At 39.6% G+C, this 24014-nt stretch overlaps 1 protein-coding gene across 1 annotated transcript in view; it reads right to left on the bottom strand.

Annotated features, from left to right (window-relative positions):
- LOC132130859 (dachshund homolog 2-like) overlaps positions 1 to 24014 on the bottom strand; it is a 130222-nt gene that overhangs the window by 19685 nt on the left and 86523 nt on the right. The window contains exons 4-7 of the mRNA XM_059542699.1: positions 6978 to 7130; positions 5711 to 5883; positions 4366 to 4501; positions 4037 to 4111 (exon numbers count right to left, since the gene is read on the bottom strand). Coding sequence (XP_059398682.1) covers positions 4037 to 4111; positions 4366 to 4501; positions 5711 to 5883; positions 6978 to 7130 — 537 coding nt within the window. The remainder of the gene's footprint in view (positions 1 to 4036; positions 4112 to 4365; positions 4502 to 5710; positions 5884 to 6977; positions 7131 to 24014) is intronic.

Raw genomic sequence — 24014 nt, 5'->3', positions numbered from 1 at the left:
TAACACAAAGAGAAACACTGTGCGCCGTGAGCAAACCCTCAAACCCTCCAGCCGGAGAGCTCTCGAGGGCCACTTGGGCCCCGCATAGGGTCTTGGTTTAATTAAACCATCACAAACGCGCTTAGAACAGCAATCAACCTAATGATCAAAAAGGGTCTTCAAAGCCCATGGATGGTCCCCTTTGCACATATCTGAAGGAGGAGCTTGCGAATAAACAAACAAAAATGAAGATTAAAAATACCAGGCTCGAAAAACCAAGCGCTTGCTGTTTGAGGCCTGATCCCTGACTTGGAATGAGGTAAAGCGATCGTTTCGTTTGTTGTGACTTATTTACCAGCACGCTTATCTCAAAGGGCGAAACAATGGCACACATTTCTATCAGAAATCATTACAGGCCATTTCAAATCATTTCCGCGCAGCTAATTTCATAATAGCAGAGGGAAACATTGATTGTAACCAGATGCTACATATCTACTCTGTGGAAAACTGGACAGAGCAATTATGGAGCAGAAGTCCCGGCCTACCCAAGCTCCCTTTCACACAGGCTAAAGTACACTAAGTGCTTCTATAGCCAAAGTGCTTCACATCAGCTTAAGCCAAATACTTTAAAACACTATCATACAACACATATAGACTCTGGACTAGACATTATGTGTAGAATGAAGTGATTTCAGAAACAAAAACCAATGAGAAACATGCTGGTACCTGCACAGCACATTGTCTGGTCTGACATCCAGACTATGGACATACTGTATATTTCATCCTTATCGAGGTACATGGAAAACAGCCATACATTTTTATCAAGTTGGTCGCTTGGTTTCTGCTCACAAAATAAGATTCAACTAACAATAATAATAGGCCATATGTAATGTCAGTGATGTATGGAAAAGTGTTCGTTTACTATTTAATAAAAAGGAATCATTAATATACCCGCTGCATGGCTTCGTTACACTTTTCTCAAAGGCCTGCGAGAATCAGTGGCCTGATTGTAAGATTAATGTTATTGTGTGCTAAATGCTTCGCATATGGACCAAAACCACACCGAATAATATCAGAAGTTCCTTTTGCTCTTTAATGGAAGAAAGGAGAGACCCTGCCTGCAGTGAGAGCAGCTCCTGTTGGCATTCAACCAGCCCTGAGTGAAAGAGAGGAAGAGCGGTAAAGAGAACGAGTGATTTATGGAGAGCTAGAGAAGGGGTTCACTCGCTAAAGTCCCATTGAAACACAGTGCTCCTGGCCCCGGGCTTCACCATTCATCACCATGTACCACCACGTCACTTTGTTTATCATCACTGACACACACACACACACACACACACACAGAAACGCCAAACAGTGTTTAAAAATCAATGGCCCCTTTCGTGAGAATTTCGGGAAAATGGGCCCCGCACCCGAGTAATCTACATTTGTGAGTCTCTGATCTTTTCAACTATAGGTTGTTAACTTTAGATTTGAGGATGCAAAGGATTAAAGAAAATAAATGAAGGTGCAGTCACATTTACCATTGTCTGGCAAATTTTTACAGGCAAAACCAGTCTTTTCGTCAGAAAGCTATGTGATTTGAAATTTTGCGTTAAGCCAAAAGATTTGTCAGCACAGATTTCACATCAGGTTTAACAGAAAGCTGCTTGGATTAAACATTACTCGTGAGCTGTGCCTCATGTATCATTAAGCAGGATTTAGACTTTCGCCTGACTCTGCTTCACAAGCCTCTGCTGACTGCGAATGCACCATCTCAAATGGATAAAGCTTTTATACTCGTTGCATTTGCCGGTGTACTATTCTTTGAAAGAAAAAAATATTGGGAATCACTGGTGAGAAGTCATTTGCAGATACAAGTCTTGTGATTCAATTCAATTTAGGTTTATTTGGATACCGGATTTTACGATACAAATCATTGCAAAGCAACTTTACAGAAAATTAAGTTTCTACAATATTTATCTATGCATTGTTTTCCGTCAAACCATCAAAAACCACCTGATTGAGTCTGAACTTAACATTAAACTGCTTCTGTTTCACACAAATGGTGGCACAGAAGAGCATGTTCGGCTAGAGTCGCCCTGAACTTGTGCATTTTCGGATGCAGAGCTGTGCGAAAAGTTACAGAACATGAACGCCACGCAAAATGAGTTTGTGCGCACTCAAAGCGAACTTCCGGCAACACCCCAATGATGTCATGTTTGTTGCGTGCACCCAAGCGAACTTGCCGTCATGTCGAGTATAAATCAGCCTTTAAACTGTTGACAATGGATCTCACTGAAATTAAATCCATCGATGGTAAACGTGACTGTAAAATAAAATAAAGGGATGTCACAGTAAACATTCAATTTTAGGTATTAAAATTGACTAAAGTCATTGACACCATTTGTTCTACAAATATAAATAACTCAAATTAGACAGATTTTTAAAGACATATATGTTATTATTTTTCTGAGTTAAAAATGGGAAAAATCCCATAGACCATATGTAGGGGACAGAATAATTTCATAGAGACTAAGGAGTGGCTTTTTTTAATTAGGCCAATAAACAACACCCTAGCAACTGCACAGCAACATCCTGGCAACCACCCAGAACACACTAGCATCGCTCTGGTGAACATCACTCACAAAATATAAAAGTCTGCTTTTCTGATAGACATGTTGTTCTAATACATTATATGTATATTAAACTGTAAAAATGCAAAAATAAATTTGAATAGGTTTTATAAAATAGATAAGGAGGATATAAAATAAAGGGGGAATCAATTACTGGTCAATGAATAGACACACACTAACGAGAACTGAAGAGAATTCATACCAGCGTGTAAAACAATTGGACAGCATACTGTAGAAGTAAACTAGAGCAGACGTATGTGATATAATCATGGACAATCTTTACTAAGTCAATCCTCTCAGGTGTTCAGAGTGGCCCGCTGCTGTGTGTTTGTGTTTAGGTTAAACTGACGTTTAGATTGGAAAAAGTAGTCTACTGATAAGCATTTGAAGATGTCTGATGGTGAGTTTGGACTATCCTGGAATGAGTGGGAGAGACTGAGAACATGAAAGATAAAAAATAATAATAATAAGGAGCCTTCGTGTGAGAGAACGTGGTCCGTGACCTAAATTTCCTGGGTCCTGCATTCTTTTCTCACTCCTGCAGTAAATGTGGCATGATGCACTTTTAAAAACAAGAGTCTGCTGTACTGCTGTATTCATGTATGAGTGTTTGTGTGTGTTTAGGGTGGATTCTTTTCCAGACGCATGAATAAAATATGGTTGGAGGCCAGGTGCACACTGAATCTCTTTAAGAGAGCCTCGGGGCATCTTTGCATCGTCTCCTCCCAGCAGCCCTGTGTGTGATGTGCGTTAGGGGCCACCACCTGCTGTTCCAACACACACTCACACACAAGTTACACTCCAGAATAGTGCCCACACACACAACACAACATTTGAGATTCTCAAACACACACACCTGCATATCATTGTGTCGTACAAAAAGAAAAAAAGATTTTCTTATAATGATGAATTGCACATTTAGCTGCTCTAACAGCTCTCTTACACTCATCTACAAGGCCACCCAAAGTGATTACGTACATATGGTTTTCTGTAAATTTAGATTAAGTGAAAAAGTTATTGATGACTCATGATTAAGACATTCATATACAGATTTCTCAAATAAATGTGTTTCATTACTCTGTAAAGCATTTTTACTTTCAATGAGGACAAAGAAATTACTTGGCACTGCAAACTTGCATTGCGGTGTTCAAGTATGGTATTTACTGCTGCATTGCAAAATGTCACTGGTGAAATCCAGTAATTTCTGTAGGAATCTATGCAATGGGGAATTTTGCAAGGGGATGATAAATCCCCATTTGCAGATTTTACATCGGGTTTTTCCGACACAAGTTTGTTGTACAACAGAAAGGTGTTTCATGCATCGTTGCAGTACTGACAATAAAGCTTTTTTGCTTTGTGACTGCACTTGTACTGTATATGCTGCAAGCGAGCGACATACAGTGGTATAGACAGTGTTTAGTGTGCTGCAGTGAGGAACTAACCTTTCTCTTTAAGGATTTTCTTCATATTGATGCCGTTGTCTCGTTCTGGTAGTTCTCCATCAGTCGGGTTCAAAACTGCACACATAAAGAGAAAGCATGCATCCTCATAGTTGTCCCCAGACATGATGTAATTGCCTCCCATTGGGATCACCCTGGAATGGTGTCATTTGTAATGTTTTTGTTTTGTTATGCCTTTTTTCATTCAAAAAAAGTTTTCTTTTGTGAGTGGGTTAGTTTGTAGTCATTCTAATTGGCTTTATAGAAAATGATCAGTCTATGATCTGTTATCATTTAAACTAAATGTGTATAATATGTGTGTCTGTACTGACCCAGGCGTTCAGGACTCTGTGTGTGTGGGTTTGGGGAGCTGGACACACTACTGCTGGGGTGGGAAGAGGGCTGCGATCCGGGACGATGGGTTTCCTCCAGAGATGGAGCAGGAGACGGACTGTCCTGTACACACTCCTGACACACACACACACACACACACACACACAAAGATTCAGTTCACATACTCTTTACAAATGACTCAAACAGGCCTGCCATTTTAAATGAAAACAAAAAAGTAAAACCAAAATTTTGTAGCTTGAAATTAAACTAATGTTACCTTAAAATATAAAAACTCACTGATATTATTTTATCGTTTTTAAGATGAAGTACTAAAATAACTAACATAGTAATAAACTAAAACGAATAAATATCATGTAGATATATATTTTTTTAAATGACAAAAACATTATTATTAAAACATTAAACCTAAAAGTGAAAAATTCTAAATATTAACAAAAACTAAAATAGTATATCACTACTAAAATAGCAGTTATGATAATATGATTGATTTAACATTTCCATCAACACTATATGATTTTTTCCCCCCACAAACAACAAATCTCTTTAATATTTCTTCTAGACAGCAATGAGAGTCTCCTGCTCCTCAGAAAAAGGCCCTCACACACCTCAACAATATCTCAAACAGTGCTCAGATTTGCTAGAGCATTTCTCATCTCATTCTTCCAAAACCAAATTCTCTTTCATTTCTATACAGCAATTGCCTCATTGTGTCCATTTATTTTTTTCCAAAGGATTTTTAAAAGAAACATCTGGGGCAAATTTGAATCTTAAATAAAACATAACTAAGAAGTCCAAAGTTGTATATATTTTCACAGTAGAAATACATTGTGCTTCCCAGACGGAAGCTATTGTTACAGTATTTTAAGTGCGTTTAATTATCTATATAAGCATGTGTACTGTACACCTTGGGCCATTTCTGCATCTCTGAGAAACACACAAGTGTCCTCCACCAGCTGTAAATTGACTCACACACTCTCCTCTCAGGGGGAACATGGCAGTAAGATAACAGATAGTGTTTGTCTTTAAAGTCTGCATCTAATATTCCCTAACACGTGCCCCGCATGGACCTAACAGAACATTTATTCTGTTATTCCTCCTCAGAGTATTTCGAATCAAACTCTCTCTTGTAGAAATGAAGATGGTTTGGTATACAGCTCTCTCCCAGGTGTTAAATGGCTCGTAGAGCGAGACCGGCTCGTATCTGTGCACGGGGTGAAAATGAGCTGACTCTAGCTGAGAGATCTGAGTGCACATTAGAGTCCTAATGAATGGCTTCTCTGCGTTTGCCCACTGAAGTCTCTACTTTGTGGCTGCGTGTGTTACCTTGATGACGGACGATCCTGCTCTGGACAGGGGGCTGTGCATCTGAGCAGCTGCGGCCATGTTGGCGATGGTGTTCAGGTGGTTCATCTGGTTCATCGCCATGGCAACGGAGGCAGGCGGCAGACTGACGGGCAGCAGTGGGTGGGGCATCATCATAAACGGCAGGTCCAGTCCTGAAAGACCACAGCAGAGACAGGGAGAGACTGTTTGTATGGAACTTAGTTGGCAAACTGCGATGCACTAATTCTGTTTTCATAGTTTTCACATGACATATAATCCTTACCCTAGAGGGCAAAACTAAGACAGTGATATTAACACACCATGTTAACTTGTATGCTAAGCATTTTCCTATAGAAAACTAGTATAAAGAAAATTCTAAATGTGTATTGTTTTTTTGTTTTTTCTTTGCATTAAAATAGTAATACCGGAGGACCAAATTCAGCATTCAGATTATTAATAAAACATTCTATGTACAGGCAAGCAGATGAACCCAGAACATGAACATGATATTCTGGGCTCATCTGTGTGTATATTACATGCATCATCATCACAAAGGTTCAGTTTCAGTTTTCAGTTTTGGTTCAGGTTCATCTTTTAATAATAATGTTTTAGAATGCCCCGCTGTTTTAGTGATTGAAAGCAGCAGGTGCTATATGACTCGCAGTTTGTCTACATGTCTTTGTTTGTTTTTCATCTTTTGAGAGGTGATCTTAATATTTGTGGCTTGAAACATATGGAAAATTGACCGGCCTGTGCGGCAGTTCAATGGATGACTGAACGCTATGAATATTGACCATTTCTTCTATTTGAAAGGTGATGTTAAAATACTCTACCAAAACAATCTCACCCGCCTGACACAGCAACACTGGCTCAACCAATGGCATAACTATCTGACTGTCTGACCAATGGATTGTGTAGGTGAGAGAAAATAATATTTTAACCAAAAATATCATAGCTCATATTTTACAATCCAGTCAAATCCAAATAGATCAAATCAATGTTTTCTTCCTGGTTTCACTCAAATTATGTCACATTACAGGAGTAAAATGTGCATGCCGTTTTGTGTTGTCTTTAAAAAAAGAAAAAGAAAAACACTTGAAATGTCATGAATACACTACACAGTCTAAATATGGACGGCCTGAATGTATACAATGAAGAAAAGAATGAATGACTAACACGACGTGTAGCTGAATCGGGCCGAGCAGAATCAATACACCTGGAGCTGGTGATTGAGTGAATGAGTGGATGTGATGAATGAATGACTCACGGTTAGCCAGGAGATGACTCTGCTGTAGGGAAGAGAGATGAGACCCTGACAGGCAGTGTTGAGCGGAGAGGCCGGCGTGAGCCAGACCATGCTGGGCTCCGGAGGAAGGGGGGGACTGGAGTTTCTCTTTATCCCAGGATGACTCACTGCCGCCTGGGGACAGCAGAGAGATAGAGAGGGAGACTGAGTGAGAGTCTGGATCCCTAAACAGAGCCAAAACTCCACCTGTAATCACAGAGACAAGTCTGGGGTAGAAACCAAAACCAGGGCTTCTCTTGTTCTGTCGAAATAAATCTTTTGATTTGTCCTATGCAAATAATGTTCAGTAATGTAATTTAAAGGGAAATTATATGATCAAACATAATTTGCTCAAAATATTATTTGGTAAAAAAATACAGTAAAAATGTAATACTGTAAAAATGGTTTTCTATTTTAATATAATTTCAGCATTCATTACTCCAGTCTTTAGTATCGCATGATTTTTCAAAAAACATTAAAGGGATATTCCACCCCAAAATGAAAACTTACCCCCATGTCATTCCAAACCCATAAAAGCTTTGTTCGTCTTCGGGAACACAATTTAAGATATTTTGGATGAAAACCAGGAGGCTTGTGACTGTACCATTGACTGCCAAGTAAGTTACACTCTCAAGGTCCAGAACAGTATGAAAGACTTCGTCAGAATAGTCCATCTGCTATCAGTGGTTCAACTGTAACATTATGAAGTCACAAGAATACTGTTTCTAAGTGAAGAAAACAAAAATAACAACTTTATTCGATGCTTTTCATACTTTTTTTCTGGACCTTGAGAGTGTACCTTACTTGGCAGTCTATGGGACAGTCACAAGCTTCCTGGTTTTCATCCAAAAATCTTATATTGAAGACGAACAAAGTCTTTACGGGTTTGGAACGACATGGGGGTAAGTGATTAATGACAACATTTTCATTTTGGGGTGGAGTATCCCTTTAAAAATAGATTATAATCAGTATAAAAATGAAGCCTATTTTTAGGACTATTAGTATTTTTTGTATTGTGACATTTTCATGACATATTTTCCCATTACTTTAATGTGTCTCAAAGTTTTAATTTTGAGCTTGTTTAATTTTACATTATTGTAACTTTTTTTATGTAAATGAGCAGAAATTTAAATCAGACCAACATATACTATACAGTGGGTACAGAAAGTATTCAGAGCACCTTAATTTTTCACTCTTTGTTATATTGCAGCCATTTGCTAAAATCATTTAAGTTCTTTTTTTTTCCTCAATGTACAAACATCACCCCATATTGGCAGAAAAACACAAAATTGTTGACATTTTTTTCACATTTATTAAAAAAAGAAAAACTATAATATAACAAAGAGTGGAAAAACTTAAGGGGGTCTGAATACTTTTCGTACCCACTGTATATATATATACATCCTAAAATAGGCTGCACAAAATCCCATCTCTCCTCGGGCTGTTAAAGAGTTAACCCTTATGCCAATCACTCAGAGCTCATCCCAGAACACATGACATCTGGGAATTAATCACTGGAATGAAATGCAGCAGAAAAGCTAGTTGCAAAGTGCCATAAAACAACTTAAGTTGAATTAGTTGAGAGAAGAGGGAGAAGGAATGCAAAGCAGAGGAGAGGAAATCATTGTCTAATTCTGCCTAATAAGCAACGGAGGTCCTACGAGTGATCCAGCAGATGGTGTTTTTGCAACAGACTGCAGTGAGTGATTCTTTTAATAATAATACGAATTAAAATCTCTCTCTCTAGAACGTGGGGGCGCCGTTCATCAGGGAGCAGTTTGAATGAGCAGGAAAAAACCACCTGATAAAGTAATAGCTGTGCCCAAACACCTGAGGCCGAGTGGAGAGTGCACGTACACATGTGTTTGTGTGCGAGATGAGCGAGGAAGACGGCTGATGAAACACAAAATGATGAGGGAAGAACCGTGTGTTCATGACATTTGATATCAATACTCAATCCATAAGCAATACGTGTCCTGTGTAATGAAGTCGTAATAGAATGTAAACTGCTTTAGAATGAATTGTGAAGCCATTTGTGAGGCCCATCAGTGCGTAATGATGCATGGATATCACTGTAATCAGTTTTATTGTCCCTTCAACATCAAACTGAATGTTACAACAAAAAACAGAATGTTATCCACTCTGGATTTTTTCGAAAATTGCTTTGTAATCGCCTAGAATCGGATTCGTATTTAATAAATACTCCTCCAGATGTTTAAAGTAACATAAATTAGAGTAATATATTTATAGAAAAAACAACCAACAGATAACAGAGAAAAAGGGTGAGGTTTTCAGGTCTGGTCTGCAATATCATGACGGTGAGCAGATGATGACTGTTTTATTTTTGAGAGAAGAGACACAGAGAGCAAAAGTGTTTGGGTTGCAAATGCCATATAACCTATATTTGCTCTTGTCTAATATAATTAATTTCTGCACATACAAGCCCAGCTCTGAGGTCCTGTAGTGTAGGTGCTAAAAAAGCCAACGGGTGTTTCTTCAGCTATGGCCATTTTTAGCCCTGTGGACTCAATTAAAACATACTTTTCACACACTTTCTAGTTTATTTTTATTTGTCTACTAACAATGTTCAAGAGTAGATATACATATATCCTGGGATAATTTATTTAGTTTCCACCACAGTGTAATTTTCGTCATATCTCAAATAATGTGTTGCATTTAATAACATTCTCTTTAATAACATTCTAAAAAAAAAAAATGGAAAATGTTGCGTCACAGACATAAATTGCATTTTAAAATATTTAAAAACAGAAAACCGTTACTTTAAATTGTACAAAAATATATATATATATTTCACAAAATTACTGCTTTGAATGCATTTTTGATCAAATAAAATCACAATCTTTTGGCTGGTAGTGTATTTTAGAAAGGATTATATCGATCTCAGTTCAGATGAACAGTTTAATTATACTTTTTATACTCAAGATTTATTTATGAAGTATGTGTGAGAGGATAAAACAAAATCCAAAAAAAGCAAATATAAACAAAGAAAGAATGATTTTAAGAGTTGAACTCATTCATTCATTACATATAATTCAGCCCTTGGGTAATAAAGAATAGTTGAAGAAATATCCACATGCTAGGGCTGTGAATCTTTGGCAAGGCAGCGACGTGATTCGATTCAAGATTCATAGGTTTTCGATTCGATTCAAGAAAACGATTTTTGCAAATTTAGAACTATTCAATTCGATTCGATTCAAAATTAAATTAGATTCGATTTGATTATAACGATTTGATTCTGCATTTTTAAGTGCATTCACAGGATTATTTAAATGTTTCCCCTAAAATCTTTAAATGCTTAGTCAGGGGGCAAATTACAGCAGCCTTTATGGTTAGAGAACCATAGGGAAAAAAATAAAAAATCTTTTGTCCATTGTTAAATGCTAGTTTAATGATGCAAAATGGCATACGTAAAAATTTATGTAATGCAAGATTTAAAAAAAGAGCTTAAAGAGTATTATGTATAAGCTAACATTTTGTCACACCAGGGGCATAGCCATCATTTCAGAAGTGACAGAAATATCAAATACAATAAATTTATGTACAGTATGTAGCCTATGTATTTTCATAATTATTCTAATTTTTATTTTTATTTATTTTTACTATTTTTCTAATTTTCAAATTTTCTAATTTTTTTATTACTTTTAATTAGCTGTAAGAAATCAAATACACTGCTGGACAATAATCAATCATTTGTAATCAATATTTTTTTTTTCTAATGGCAATTTTATGATTGTTTTCTATACTAGGCTACATTTAATTAGCAATTATTTTAATTTTCTGCACAGAATAAGGTAGAATATATACTTTATAGTTTATGTTCTGTAATTATATGTCACTTAGAACTGCATCATTCATAAATTTTATTTATTGTGGGTTTTTTTAAAGTTTCATCAGTTCATTCTGCCTTTATTCAGTTTAGCTGCAGATAAAGGCTGGCACGTCTATGAGAGTGAGATCACTTCTCTTTTTGTGTGTGAAAACTTCTTTATCTCATTTTGACAAAATAAAATGCTATAGTAGGCTAGCTATTTAACTTTTCCTCTCCATCAGCGAATGATGATCCTGAAAGAAAATGCACCATCGGCGATTCATGATTCAAAAATCATGTTTCAAGATCGATGCATATGCATCGTCAGGGTTTGTAATCGATGCATCGAGAAAACGAGTGAATCGTTACACCCCTACATGCACATGTATGCATGAGTTTGTCTCATAACAGAGGCTTTGTAATGATCACAATGAGCATATCTCCACACTTCTAAAGTGGCATATCTCTGTTTTATTATATATCCCATAACACAGTGATGTGACCTCTGTAAGAGGCTAACTGCAGTAGAAGACTTTTAAATGGTGTGTGTGTGTATGTGTGAGAGAGAGAGAGCATGCAGTACATCAGAGTGAGTGTTGAGTTGAACTACCCACAGCTCTGGTGCTGATGGCCTATTTGGGTTCGGTCCAAGATCTCCTCCAGTGTTGGCTGCTAAAGTAATTAGCCTAAAAGTGATGCCAGCCAGTAGAGATAGAGGAAGAGCAGGCAAGCACGAGAGATGGAGAGTGTCTGTGTTTCGGCATCCCGTCCAGCCGTCAGTCATGCTTTGAGAATGTGTCCGTCACTGCGATGCTCCTTAACCACACGCTGACAGAGCTGGTTAACTGCATCCCTTTTTAAAAAGTCTGCTGTAATTGCGACACGCATCTGTGTACATGTGAGGAGAAACACCGTTCTCTGCTACCCTGATTTGAGACTAAAAAAAGATACACGTATTGAGACTTGGAAATTTGTGTCAACCAATATTCCTTTCAAGCATTTATATATAAATCATTAACACTTCAGTGTTTTCTGTGATCGAATGCACCCACGTTCTGACACAACACTCGCAGTCACACACTCTCTGCCTTTATTTAGAGTTCATTCAAGGTATCTGATCGCTATGTGTGCTCCTGGGGACCTCAGGTGTTGCTCCATGCTTTTGCCATTTGACGTCATGAGTAGCAAAGGCTCATGAATATTAATAAGGTGGTGCACAAATAATTCAAAATGACTCCTTACTGTTATGATGAATAAATACTCAGTGTGGTGTGTTGATCCAGAAATCAGGTACATAAAACAAGTTCTCATCATTCTCACTGACTAATTTAAGAGGTCAAATGAACTTGACCATCTGCATTTGATCATTTCATACCTACATCTGTTGCTGTCCGGCTTGGGTTCTTGTAGGTAAGTGGACAAACAATCAGCAAATGAACCCCAATGATGAGCAGTTCTTTTCTTTTTTTTCACTTTTGAGTATAGGAGACTCTGGGTTCTATTTTGTAATCATATAATATTTTATCTAGTAAAAAAAAAAAAAAAATACCAAAATTGTAGTTGTGTGCCAGAAGATGTATATCAGAATTGGGAATACATTTGTTTGCATTCTATTTCTTCACTTCTGCAGAAGATGCAGTTCACTCCACAAATGTTAACAACTGCAACAACCACACAACAAAACATGTTTTTTAAAAATCACTTCAGCACATAAACTACTTATACTAAACACACAATTTTAATGAATAAATGCTTTTTTGAATTAGGTAAATGCCTGATGCAAGCTAATTTATGAAGTATTAAGACAAAATCAAACTTATTCCACCCGTCTCCACCATAAATGACACCTATGTTCAGCTGAGGTTGTCTGCACATGAGAACCACCTGATGTTTTTCAGACAGATCACATATATTTAAAAAAAAGACAATGTATGAAATTGTATGAAAGATGATTTCCAGCAGAAAGCCAACAAATCCGTCTGAAATTTGTGATCCAAAAAAATACTACGATTTTAAAAGGCATAAAAGCCTATAAATAGATTAAGTCTGTTACCGCCACTGAAAAAATTGCATGATATAAACTCGCAAAAGCGAGTTATAAAGTCAGAATTGCAAAATGCAAACTCAAAATTCTGACTTTTTCTCGGAATTGCTTGATCTAAACTCACAATTCTGACTTTTTTTCACAAATGTGAGTTTATATCTCAAAATTATGACTTTTTTCTCATAATTGTAATATAAACTCTCAATTGTGTGTTATAAAATCAGAACTGTGAAAAAAGTCACAATTTTATCTCCAGGTTCAGACTTTATAACATGCAGTTCTGACTGTAATCTCACAATTATAACTTTATAACTCGCAACATGCGAGTTTATAACTCACAATTATGAGAAAAAAAGTCTGAATTGCAAGAAGAAAAAAACAGAATTTGTGAGATAAAAAGTCACGATTACCTTTTTTATTCAGTGGCACAAACGGGCGAATATCGACTGGATAAAGTGCAGCATAGTTTAATAATTTTAAGTTTGTCACTCATGTTTGTAACGTTGTGATTTACCTGTTAGCTGGTTGGTTTTGTTTAAAAAGATCATGTTAAAGCCCTATTAAAAAAAATTATGGAAGAAATACTTCCAGAATACTGCTGAAAAAGTAGACGGGCATTGCTGCACTTTATTACACAAAACTGTTAAATGGTGTCAAAAGACCCGGTGCTGTCAAAATAAAAGCTTTGGACACTTATCATCCAAACTGTAAAACTTATTAGTTGATGTCAATAATTAAAAATACCACATATAAGCCTTGGCGATATATATCGATCGACCGCTAGTCCTGACCCTTTATTTGTGGGATAAAGAGACAAGCAGTTTCCTCTTCCTTTGAACCGCTGAAGTGGAGTGTTTGTTGGCCAGTCAGACTCACCATCTGGCATCTAAGCCTGCCTCCACCTACAGAGTCCCACCGTTCACTTCCTGGAGACTCAAGTACATGCGTGTGTGTGTGTGTGTGTGTGAATAATAGAACACTGGACAGCGCATTAGCACTGAGGTCAAAAGTACGGTCTCTTAAAAGGTTTCATGGCATTAGTAAGCACAAAATATGCCTCAGAAAACAACACAGATCAAAACAAGAGCAAGCAAGCTTTGATCAGAGAAATATACAAATATTCCAGTGTTTTGAGGTGGGTCATTACTGTATTTGTGGCCTGTGAATCATCTTCTCGGCTGTGTTGTTTGGGTCCCTGATGGGTTTAGGGTCTTCAGGCCCCTGTTTGAGCGGTCACATGTGTTGATGGTTGGCCCTGTCAGTGTGTGGGACAGTAAACACTCTGTGCGTGTGTGTGTGTGTGTGCGCATGTGTGTGTGCGCATGTGTGCGTGCGTGTGTGTTTATGCTTTTGGTCAGTGAAAGAGCAGCAAGTGTGCATGTGTGTTTACTTCAGCCAAACCAACATCATGGGCTAAACTTATCACACTCCAGAACGGAGAGGATTCTGGTCTGGTTCTTGTGTCAACAAGGTCCAGACAAGTGTGACAATAAAATGCTAAATCATTGATTAGATTTCTCAAAGAGAACCCCTATTTGTTACTGGTTGGACAATATGGACATCCCACCTGAAGCTCCATTGTCTGAGCCAATAGAGTGCTCTAGGAATGACAATTTAGCATTTGTGCACTTCCAGATCCATCGTGGCTAAGGGATTTCTTTTTTTAAGATGCCTGAAATAAGGCCTGTGATTAAAACAAGCTCAACATATTTGAATGTTTTCTTTTCTTTTTTTAAGCTTTTACTCAAGTGATACGTGACTAACTGGGACTACAGAGGTTGTCTTAAACATCATCACACAAACAGGAAAACTCACTAGTCCACTGTTAAAGCCTTATTCAGACCCTCCAGGATTTTGCGATCGCTGAATTTATCGCAAAATCAAGCAAACTCGAAATCTTCGCAAAAGTCTGCACATTTTCATAATTGCCGCAAATTTTCCACAGAATTTGGGCTTAGACGTGTCCCGTGATGTCATTGCAATGCGCATGCAGTCAAAGAAAGGTTGTTTCTCAGTTCAAAAAATGAAATGAACAGCCCTGTGTTCTCATCATGAACGGTGTACAAGAGCTAAATTGGATAAACTAACCGAAAGCGGAACGAATCCATGCTACTAGTTTGAGCGCAGACGAAGACTGTTTATTTGCTCGAGCCGGAGCTGCGGGCTGATCTCAATCACGTGACACTGATATACACAGCGCTGGGAGATACAGTGAAGAGAACAGTCGAATTCACCACAGAATCAACATCTGTTAAATCTTGCATTCAAATTTAGCGCAGAATTCTGTTAAAGCTATAGATATCAGAACAAACGCCACTGATGTACAAACCAGGAAAAACATTGTTCAATAAACACAAATCTCCACCACCGTTCACCATTGATTTAACAGTAAACCACAGGAACAACTTGTGACAGAAATGTTTGAGTGTTTTTAAATGCTTTGCACAACTTTTCCCAGCACTTTAAAGCTTTAAGTATAACTGAATTTGAAAGTTATTTTTAATGTGACAATATTTATTCATCCTTCATAGGTTTTACCCATGTAAAAACTAAAAGCAAACAATTATTTAAAAATAAAAAATATATTAAATTACCACTAGTAGATGGCTGCAGAGAAGTACTTATAGGCCATTTACACTCCTTAATATATATATATATATATATATATATATATATATAATATTATATATATATTGTTGTATTCATTAAAGTTATATTTAGATATTATGAATGACAGTAATAAAAGTACATTTTATCAGATGTAATATATAAATTACATCTGTAAGACGTCTGCTAAAGATGAAAGTGAAAGTGTGAAGTGACATTCAGCCAAGTATGGTGACCCATACTCAGAATTTGTGCTCTGCATTTAACCCATCCGAAATGCACACACACAGAGCAGTGAACACACACACACACTGTGAGCACACACCCGGAGCAGTGGGCAGCCATTTATGCTGCGGCGCCCGGGGAGCAGTTGGGGGTTCGATGCCTTGCTCAAGGGCACCTTGAGTCGTGGTATTGAAGGTGGAGAGAGAACTGTACATGCACTCCCCCCACCCACAATTCCTGCCGGACCGGGACTCGAACCCACAACCTTTCGATTGGGAGTCCGACTCTCTAACACTCATTAATCACTCAATAAAGATCTGGGAATCATCTGCTGTGTACTCTGATAAATGTCTATTTGGCATGAAAAGTCATGACAGTGTTAGAAGAATGTTGTCTGTAGTATATTTTCACTGAAAAACATTAAGAAATGCTGCAAATATAACCGCAAATTTTGAGAAAAGCCACAGCAAAATCAGTCATTTTAGTCTGCAAAAATCCAAAAAAAGGAAACCAAGGTGATGATTGAAAACCAAACTTCTAGGTTAGCAATGCTCTATGTTGCTATGTTAGTCTGGATAGAATTAATGAGTGTAAGTCTGTGTGTGTGTGTGTGTGTGTGTGTGTGTGTGTGTGTGTGTGTGTGTGTGTGTGTGTGTGTGTGTGTGTGTGTGTGTGTGTGTGTGTGTGTGTGTGTGTGTGCGTGTGTGTTTAATGAACTTCAAAACAAAAAACCAGTTCAGGTTTTGGACATGCTGCCGACATGGTTTTGCACCTAAAGCTCTCGTAATGTAATGCACAAACACTCATTAAACTTGTGCATTTTAAAGCAGTCATTCCATTCATAAACCATCCACATTAAAAGTATAATTTCCTCCTATCATTCAAATCCACGATTGCTCTTACTATCAGTTCATACTGCAGCTCTTCAAACATTATGAATTAGAAAACTTAGACACAGTTGTCAATTCAGTGAGTTGTTAAAAAGAATACATTAAGTAATAAATGAATACATTAACTCATAAAATTGGGATTAGAGAAAATATTTTGCATTGCAAAAAAAACGATGACGACATTTAAATGGTTTGATTTTTTTTTTAACAAAATGTTTTGATAACACTTAATATATAATGCATTATAAAAGTAGTTTTAATGCATTAATTATGTCTTGTAATGCACCTTACAATGCACTGTATTTTCACATGAATAACTGTAATTATGGTTATAATACATCATTATACTTACTGTATTTATTCATTGTTATACCTTGAGAAATTACAATGCACAAACAAACCATCAAATATTATAATGCATTTTAACTTCAGTTATAATTATTTGTGAAAAGATGATAAAGCATTACAATGAACATTATAAATACATTTATGATGAATTATACAGTACATAAAGGATTCAAGTAAAGTGATTTTTAAACTTGGTACTGATATGTATACATCTTCACGAGTAAAAGACAATATTAGTATTGAACATAACCTTTCTTTATTGTGTTGCATGTCAGTGCACACTGTCAAGAACCAACTATAAATATACAGTACTCCGAGTTACTAGCTGGAAGGGTCAGAGATTTTGTTTCAAACAACAAACCCCTGAAGTCATACGTGTTCACCATGTATAGCAGAAAAAACTTAATGTGTTGCTTTGATTCTGCTGTCTATTTAAAACTAAACATATTGTGCAACACATACATTCATTAATATGGTTGTGCAGGCAAACCTTACAGTCTCATACATACAAACACACACACACACAAACTGTCCGGGAGCACATTAACAGCTTGTAGCGGGTACAGGCAGAGGACGGCACACTGGCACTCTGTTTGTCATATTTCTTGTGGGCCTCGCCATCTGCCAGGGTGGCATTTTCATGGCTGTTTACCCTGACTCCCGCCAAGGAATCATCTGCCACCGCATAATGCAGCCCGCAAAAAAAAGGGGGGGGGTTAAGTTGGTAATGCAACTGAGACTATTGCTAATTTGGTGTAATTGGGAAGAAATGAAGATAAATGAGGGTGAGAGAAGGAGAGGCAATCAGTACGGCAGGCAGTACAGCTGTGCTTTTGGCCAAACTCAGCCCTCCCGCCCTCCCCCCTTCTGAGCGTCACCCCCCTGCCACATCACCCCGTGCTCAACAAGGTGCATGCAAATTCAAGCTAATGACAAATACGCTGGGCTGACATCCACGGCACAGGTTATCTGGTCATCTCGCTGATGTGGATTTCAGCTTATGGGTTTAAACAGATGGCCTTCACATAAGAAATTAAAATAAAATTAAAATACACTGTTATATGTATTTATGTATATATATATATATATATATATATATATATATATATATATATATATATATATGTATTGTTTTTTTTTTTAAAGAGTAAGAATTTATAACTTTTTTATTATTATTATTATTATTTTTTTTACAAAGTACATTTTTTTTTAAATTACGTTTTTTTTTCCAGTTTAATTTATTTTAGTACATCAAGTTAAACTAAAAAAAATGGGAAATTAGCTTTGTCAACTAGCTGATAAAAATAACTTTTATTTTATTTTTAATTAGACAGAAAATAACCCTGGGAAAAAATAATCTGGTTATTAGGATTTAATCTGGTATTTTGATTTATTGGTCTGATATATTGCTAATTTGCTATACCAATATGTTAATCAAAATTGTAATCTAAGTGTACTGTACATGAGTGATCATACTGGTATCAGACAATAATAAAAAAAAAATTGTATTATTCATATAGGTTTAATTAGGCTGATAAATGAAGTTGATATCATGACCTTTTTCAAGTTCAAAGTATGTCAGATATTAAAAAACATAATAATCCATGTTTTCTTCTGAATACTATATTGTTTTTGTGCCTGATATATCGCTTGAAACTTATGAATACAATAAAGGCACCTGTCACGCAACTGACTTCAGCTTTGCGTCTTTCAGCAAGCGCTCTGTGTGTGCATGTCTAAAGTCTGTCTTGTGAGTCTTATTTTTTATTGTCTGTCCCAATAAACAACATAATGCCAAAGAGCAATGCAAAGACACAACATTTGAAGGGCGATTCCAGATCGCGCTATAGATGTGTTCCTCCCTGCCCACACTACATCACGGGTGGGGATACACACAGTCTATGCGTGGTTTGCCGTGGTTTGCTCAGCACGCTGAGTCGGCTCTCAAGGGAGAGTGGACGCTTCGATCCCGGAGGGCTCTCTTCGAGGAGGGAGCCTTCGCCAGCGTTCCTCGTGATACTGGTCCCGCTTTCGCCAAGGCGGAGCGGCGCCGGCATTCGTTGGGTTCGCAGATCGATCTGATGGAGGGAATGGAGATGGGCACATCCTTATCTCCTACCTTACCCATCAGATCTGCCCGATTCCTGGGTTCGGAAGCCGGAGCTTCGGTTCTCCCCCCCGAGCACTGGGCTTGACGCTCTGCCTTTCTTTTTCCGAGGAGATTGACATGGAGGGCGTCGGTGAGCTTGTTGTTGCACAAACATAAAGTTGCATAAGCACCAGTATACAACAAACAGTGTTATGACTAACATTATATGGGCAGCGTTAATGAGCAGCTATTTAATCCCCGAGGGGATTAATATTGTTTGTGTGACTAAACTATTCACGCGCTGTCGAGGCAACGTGTGTATTACATCATTTTCAGTTTTGATGTGAATTTTTCCATACCCGACCGCTTGTCTGGTTGTTTAAACTCCATTTAATAAGGAGGAGTTAGTTCTATCACTTCAATGTGTACTTTGTCTGATTGTTTGACTACATAAAATTCTGAGAAATTTAATGACTTTGAGAAGTTAATATATCACTTCAATGTGTACTTTATCACAATCTAGGCTGTGTTTACTTGTCTGATTGTTGGATTGCATTCAATTCTGAGGAATCTAAGTTCAATATATCAATTCAATGTGTATTGTATCACAATTCAGACCGTGTTTACTTGTCTGGTTGTTTGATTGCATTAAATTCAGGGGAATATAAATTACAGTTATTTAACTTGTGAAGTTAGATGTACTGGAGGGACTGCTGGGCGGGAGCAGCCCCCTCCGCGTACAAACAGAGCGTTGCCGCCCGTGTTCCCCGCTTCGGGACCAGAGGCTGAAGCAACGCTCTGGGTCAGCGACTTCCCAGCCTATTCCGTACTTCAGGCTGGGAGGTCCATGGCCAAGAAGTCATGACGCATTTCGGTCACGACTACAGAGGGCGGCCCCTATTGGGGTAGAGCGGTGTCCACCTCATTACACGGTGCCCGTCTCACCTCAGGGCCCTCGGGAGGTGGGTCTGCCAAACCTGCCAGAGTTACAGGGCGCAGCAGCTTCCAGCGAGCACTGCTCTCAGTTATTTCCGCCCGTGAGCGTAGCGGAGCTGAGACGCTCGCCGCCCCTTCGGGGGCCTCTTACACCAGAGGTCAGTCTCGAGAGACTGATTCCCTTAGTACTGTACATTAGTTAGCAGCGTGGAAACTACTGCCAAATGTATCTCAATGGGTCCTGCACACAATAGAAAGAGTCTATCATCGGCCATCCACCGCCGGCATTCAATGGGGTTACACCGACAGTAGTCGGCCCCCAGCAGGCTCTGGTGATGGAACAAGATGTGAATACCCTATTAAGGAAGGCGGCCATCGAGGTGGTCCCTCCTCTAGACAGGGAGTCCAGGTTTTACAGCCGGCATTTCATAGTTCCAAAGGAGGATTGGGGGCTGCGTACAATCTTAGACTTACGTCATCTAACCTCTCAGTAATGTCACTTAAGTTCAAAATGCTCACTGTTAAACAGGTTGTAGATCAAATCAGATCCGAGGACTGGTTTGTCACAATAGATCTCAAAGACGCATACTTCCATATATCCATCCTTCCACAACACAGGAAGTTTCTGAGGTTCGCTTTCGGGGGCAAAGCCCACCAATATCGAGTACTTCCCTTCGGCCTTGTACTCTCACCTCGCACGTTCATGAAATGTGTAGATGCGGCTCTGGTTCCCCTCCTTATACAGGGCATCTGCATTCTGAACTATATCGACGATTGGTTGATTTTAGCTCAATCAGAGCAGATGGCGGTTCGACATCGAGATGTCGTTCTCGCACATATGGGGGAGCTGGGTTTGAGATTGAACGCCAAGAAAAGTGTACTTTCTCCAGTTCAGAGAACCACCTATCTAGGCGTAGTGTGGGATTCGACCAAGATGCAGGCACGTATGTCTCCTGCTCGGATCGAGTCAATCCTTACCTCAGTAAAGAGAGTCAGAGAAGGCCAGTCACTCACTGTCAAGCAGTTTCAGAGACTGTTAGGCCTTATGGCAGCTGTGTCCAACGTGATACCTTTTGGCCTCCTGCACATGAGACCCCTACAGTGGTGGCTCAAGGCCAAGGGATTTTCCCCCAGGGGGAAATCCATTACGAACTATTAAGGTCACGCGGCGATGCCTTCATGCCTTAGACATGTGGAAGAAACCTTGGTTCTTGAATCAGGGCCCGGTGCTGGGAGCTCTTGGTCGCCGTGTAACGCTAGCGACAGATGCGTCCCTCATCGGTTGGGGTGCGGTCATGAGTGGCCACCCTGCCCGCGGTCTGTGGAGCGGTCGCCATCTGACATGACATACCAGTTGTCTAGAGATACTAGCTGTGCATCCAGCATTGAAATATTTCCTCCCAGACCTGAGAGGTCACCATGTGTTGGTGCGCACCAACAACACATTGATGATCTCTTATATCAGTCACCAGAGAGATCTGCATTCGCGCCCCTTGTACAAGCTGGAACACCAGATCCTTCTGTGGTCCCAGGACAAACTCCTCTTGTTCAGAGCAGTGTATATTCTTGGGAGATTGACTGTAGGTGCAGACATAATGTCCCCTCTGTTTCTCTCTAGTTCATTCAGCTCCTCTGTGACTGGACGCTATGGTACAGACCAGGCTGAGGCTTCGTCTGTATGCCTTTCCCCCTATCGCTCTGCTCCTGGGAGTTCTGGCGAGAGTGCGCCGGGATGGGGTCTATCTTCTATTAGTAGCCCTGCTCTGGCCGTGCCCAGTATGGCTCGCAGATCTGATCTCTCTCCTCGACGGCTCTCCATGCGAGATTCCGATCAGGACAGATCTACTCTCTCAGGCACAGGGCAAAATAATTCACCCTCGCCTGGAGTTGTGGAAGTTGTGGGTGTGGCCCCTGAGGGGGCACAGCTAATAGCTTCCGGTCTCTCAACCGAGGTTGTTGAGACCCTCCTCCAATTTAGAGCTCCCTCTACGAGGAAACTGTACGCCCTGAGGTTGAAACTCTTCTCCTCATGATGCAGAGACAGCCAGTTTGACCCTGTTAACTGCCCAGTTGGTACAATTCTGGAGTTTCTACAAGCTAAGCTCTCTGCGGGGTGAACTCACTCCACCTTAAAGGTGTACGTGGCGGCCATAGCTGCTTACCACGTCCCTTTCAATGGTCAGTAAGTGGGTAGACACCCCTTAGTTACACGTTTCCTCCACGGTGCACTGAGGCGGAGACCTCCAGTACGGTCCTGTATTCCCCTGTGGGACTTGGTTGTGGTGTTAGAGGATTTCTGTAAAGCTCCATTCGAGCCAATACAAGATATATCAGATAGACATCTGACCCTTAAGACTGCCGTGTTACTGGCTATTACTTCTCTAAAGAGAGTTGGAGACCTTCAGGCCCCCTCGGTGGCCCCTAACTACTTAGACTTTGCCCCATACCCTCGAGCGGGTTATGTTCCTAAAGTTTCCTCTGTTACGCCACAGCCTATAGAACTGCAGGCCTTCTGCCCTCCTCCCTTTCGGGAGCCAGACTAGGAGTAGCTAAATTGTATGTGTCCAGTGCGAGCACTGGACGCATACGTCCACAGAGCTGCTCTGTGGAGTAAATCTGACCAAATTGCTTGTTTGCTACGGTTCTCCTAAAAAGGGTTCCCCTGCCTCTAAGCAGACCCTTAGTCGTTGGATAGTCGAGGCTATCAACGTCTCCTATGAGCCCTCTGGTCTTCCCCTTCCTTTGGGAGCCAAGGCTCACTCTACTCGGGGTATGGCTGCCTCTAAAGCCTTTCTAGCAGGTGTGTCCCTCTTAGACATCTGCAACACTGCGGGATACTCCAAGCCCTCTACATTTGCCAGATTTTACAATCTCGATATGCGAGATGCTCCTGGCTCTTCTGTCCTCTTGCCTTAGCTGTGCTCTTCGGATACACACTAGGCAGGGGATTGGTAGTCTGGCAGCGTTGGCACATCGTTCCCCAAAGCGCTTGACGCAGCTCGAGTTCCTGAAGAAGGAATGTCTCTAGGTTACGAATGTAACCCTAGTTCCTCGAAGGAACAAGACGCTGCGTCGCAGAGCCATACTCCCGGCACCCCTGCCGGCGCTTGCTTCCCTACTCGAAGCTGAAGTCAGCTGCGTGGCAGGTGCCTTTATAGCTTCCTGTTCGCTACGTCACGCCGCCCGTGACATCACGCCCTTCCATTGAACAGATTGCACACAATATTCATAGTTGATCTTGCCAAAGGCGTTAACCCCCAAAGCGCTTGACGCAGCGTCTCGTTCCTTCGAGGAACTAGGGCTACATTCGTAACCTAGACACGTTTTTGACTGTTTTCAACAGGCAAAACGGAACAGATTTAAAACAAGCCATCATATTGGTTATTTATTTTCACATTTTAAATTAAACAGGATCTGGCTAATTTTTGGTGCATCGCTAAATTGAGAAAAATCAAGATTTAAAATTCAAGTAAATATTTTGATAATTGAAATTAAATATCCTAATTTAAATGAAATCTTTTATGAAAATTTTTTTTTTAAATAAAATTAAATAAAGTTTGTGTTTGATGTTGCACCTGGTTTTAACCCCATAAGAGATTTCATTTGAAATATGGTGCAGTATGTCATCTGACAAAACTGCTATTTTTGAAGTCTGAAAGGATATCTTGTCTTAGTGTAACATACTGGTTCAGACATGTTTTGCAGTGTTAAGAGAGACATCTGTGTCTGTCTTACATGTTTTAAGGCTGATGGTGGTGTGCAGTGGCAGCGTGTTTTCAGTGCTTTGTGGGGCGCCCGCTGAGCTCTATATATCCATCTACACTGTGCCAGACACCCCTCTGGCTGGCCTCCCCGCAGTATCCACCCTGCTCCACGCAGATGTCCCCACACACACCCTGACACACCTCACACACTACAGCCCCCTGAGGAGGACAACCTTCACGGCTATACATCGGTTTCAGCTGCCATGGAGATGTGACATCTGCGTGGATCTCCATTCAGTGCCACTGTATGTGAATGATCTGCACTGTGCGATATGATGCAAGCAGGT

The sequence above is a fragment of the Carassius carassius genome, chromosome 47, assembly GCF_963082965.1.
Source record: "Carassius carassius chromosome 47, fCarCar2.1, whole genome shotgun sequence".
Lineage (NCBI taxonomy): Eukaryota > Metazoa > Chordata > Actinopteri > Cypriniformes > Cyprinidae > Carassius > Carassius carassius.
This window is presented reverse-complemented; position numbering and strand designations above follow the sequence as displayed.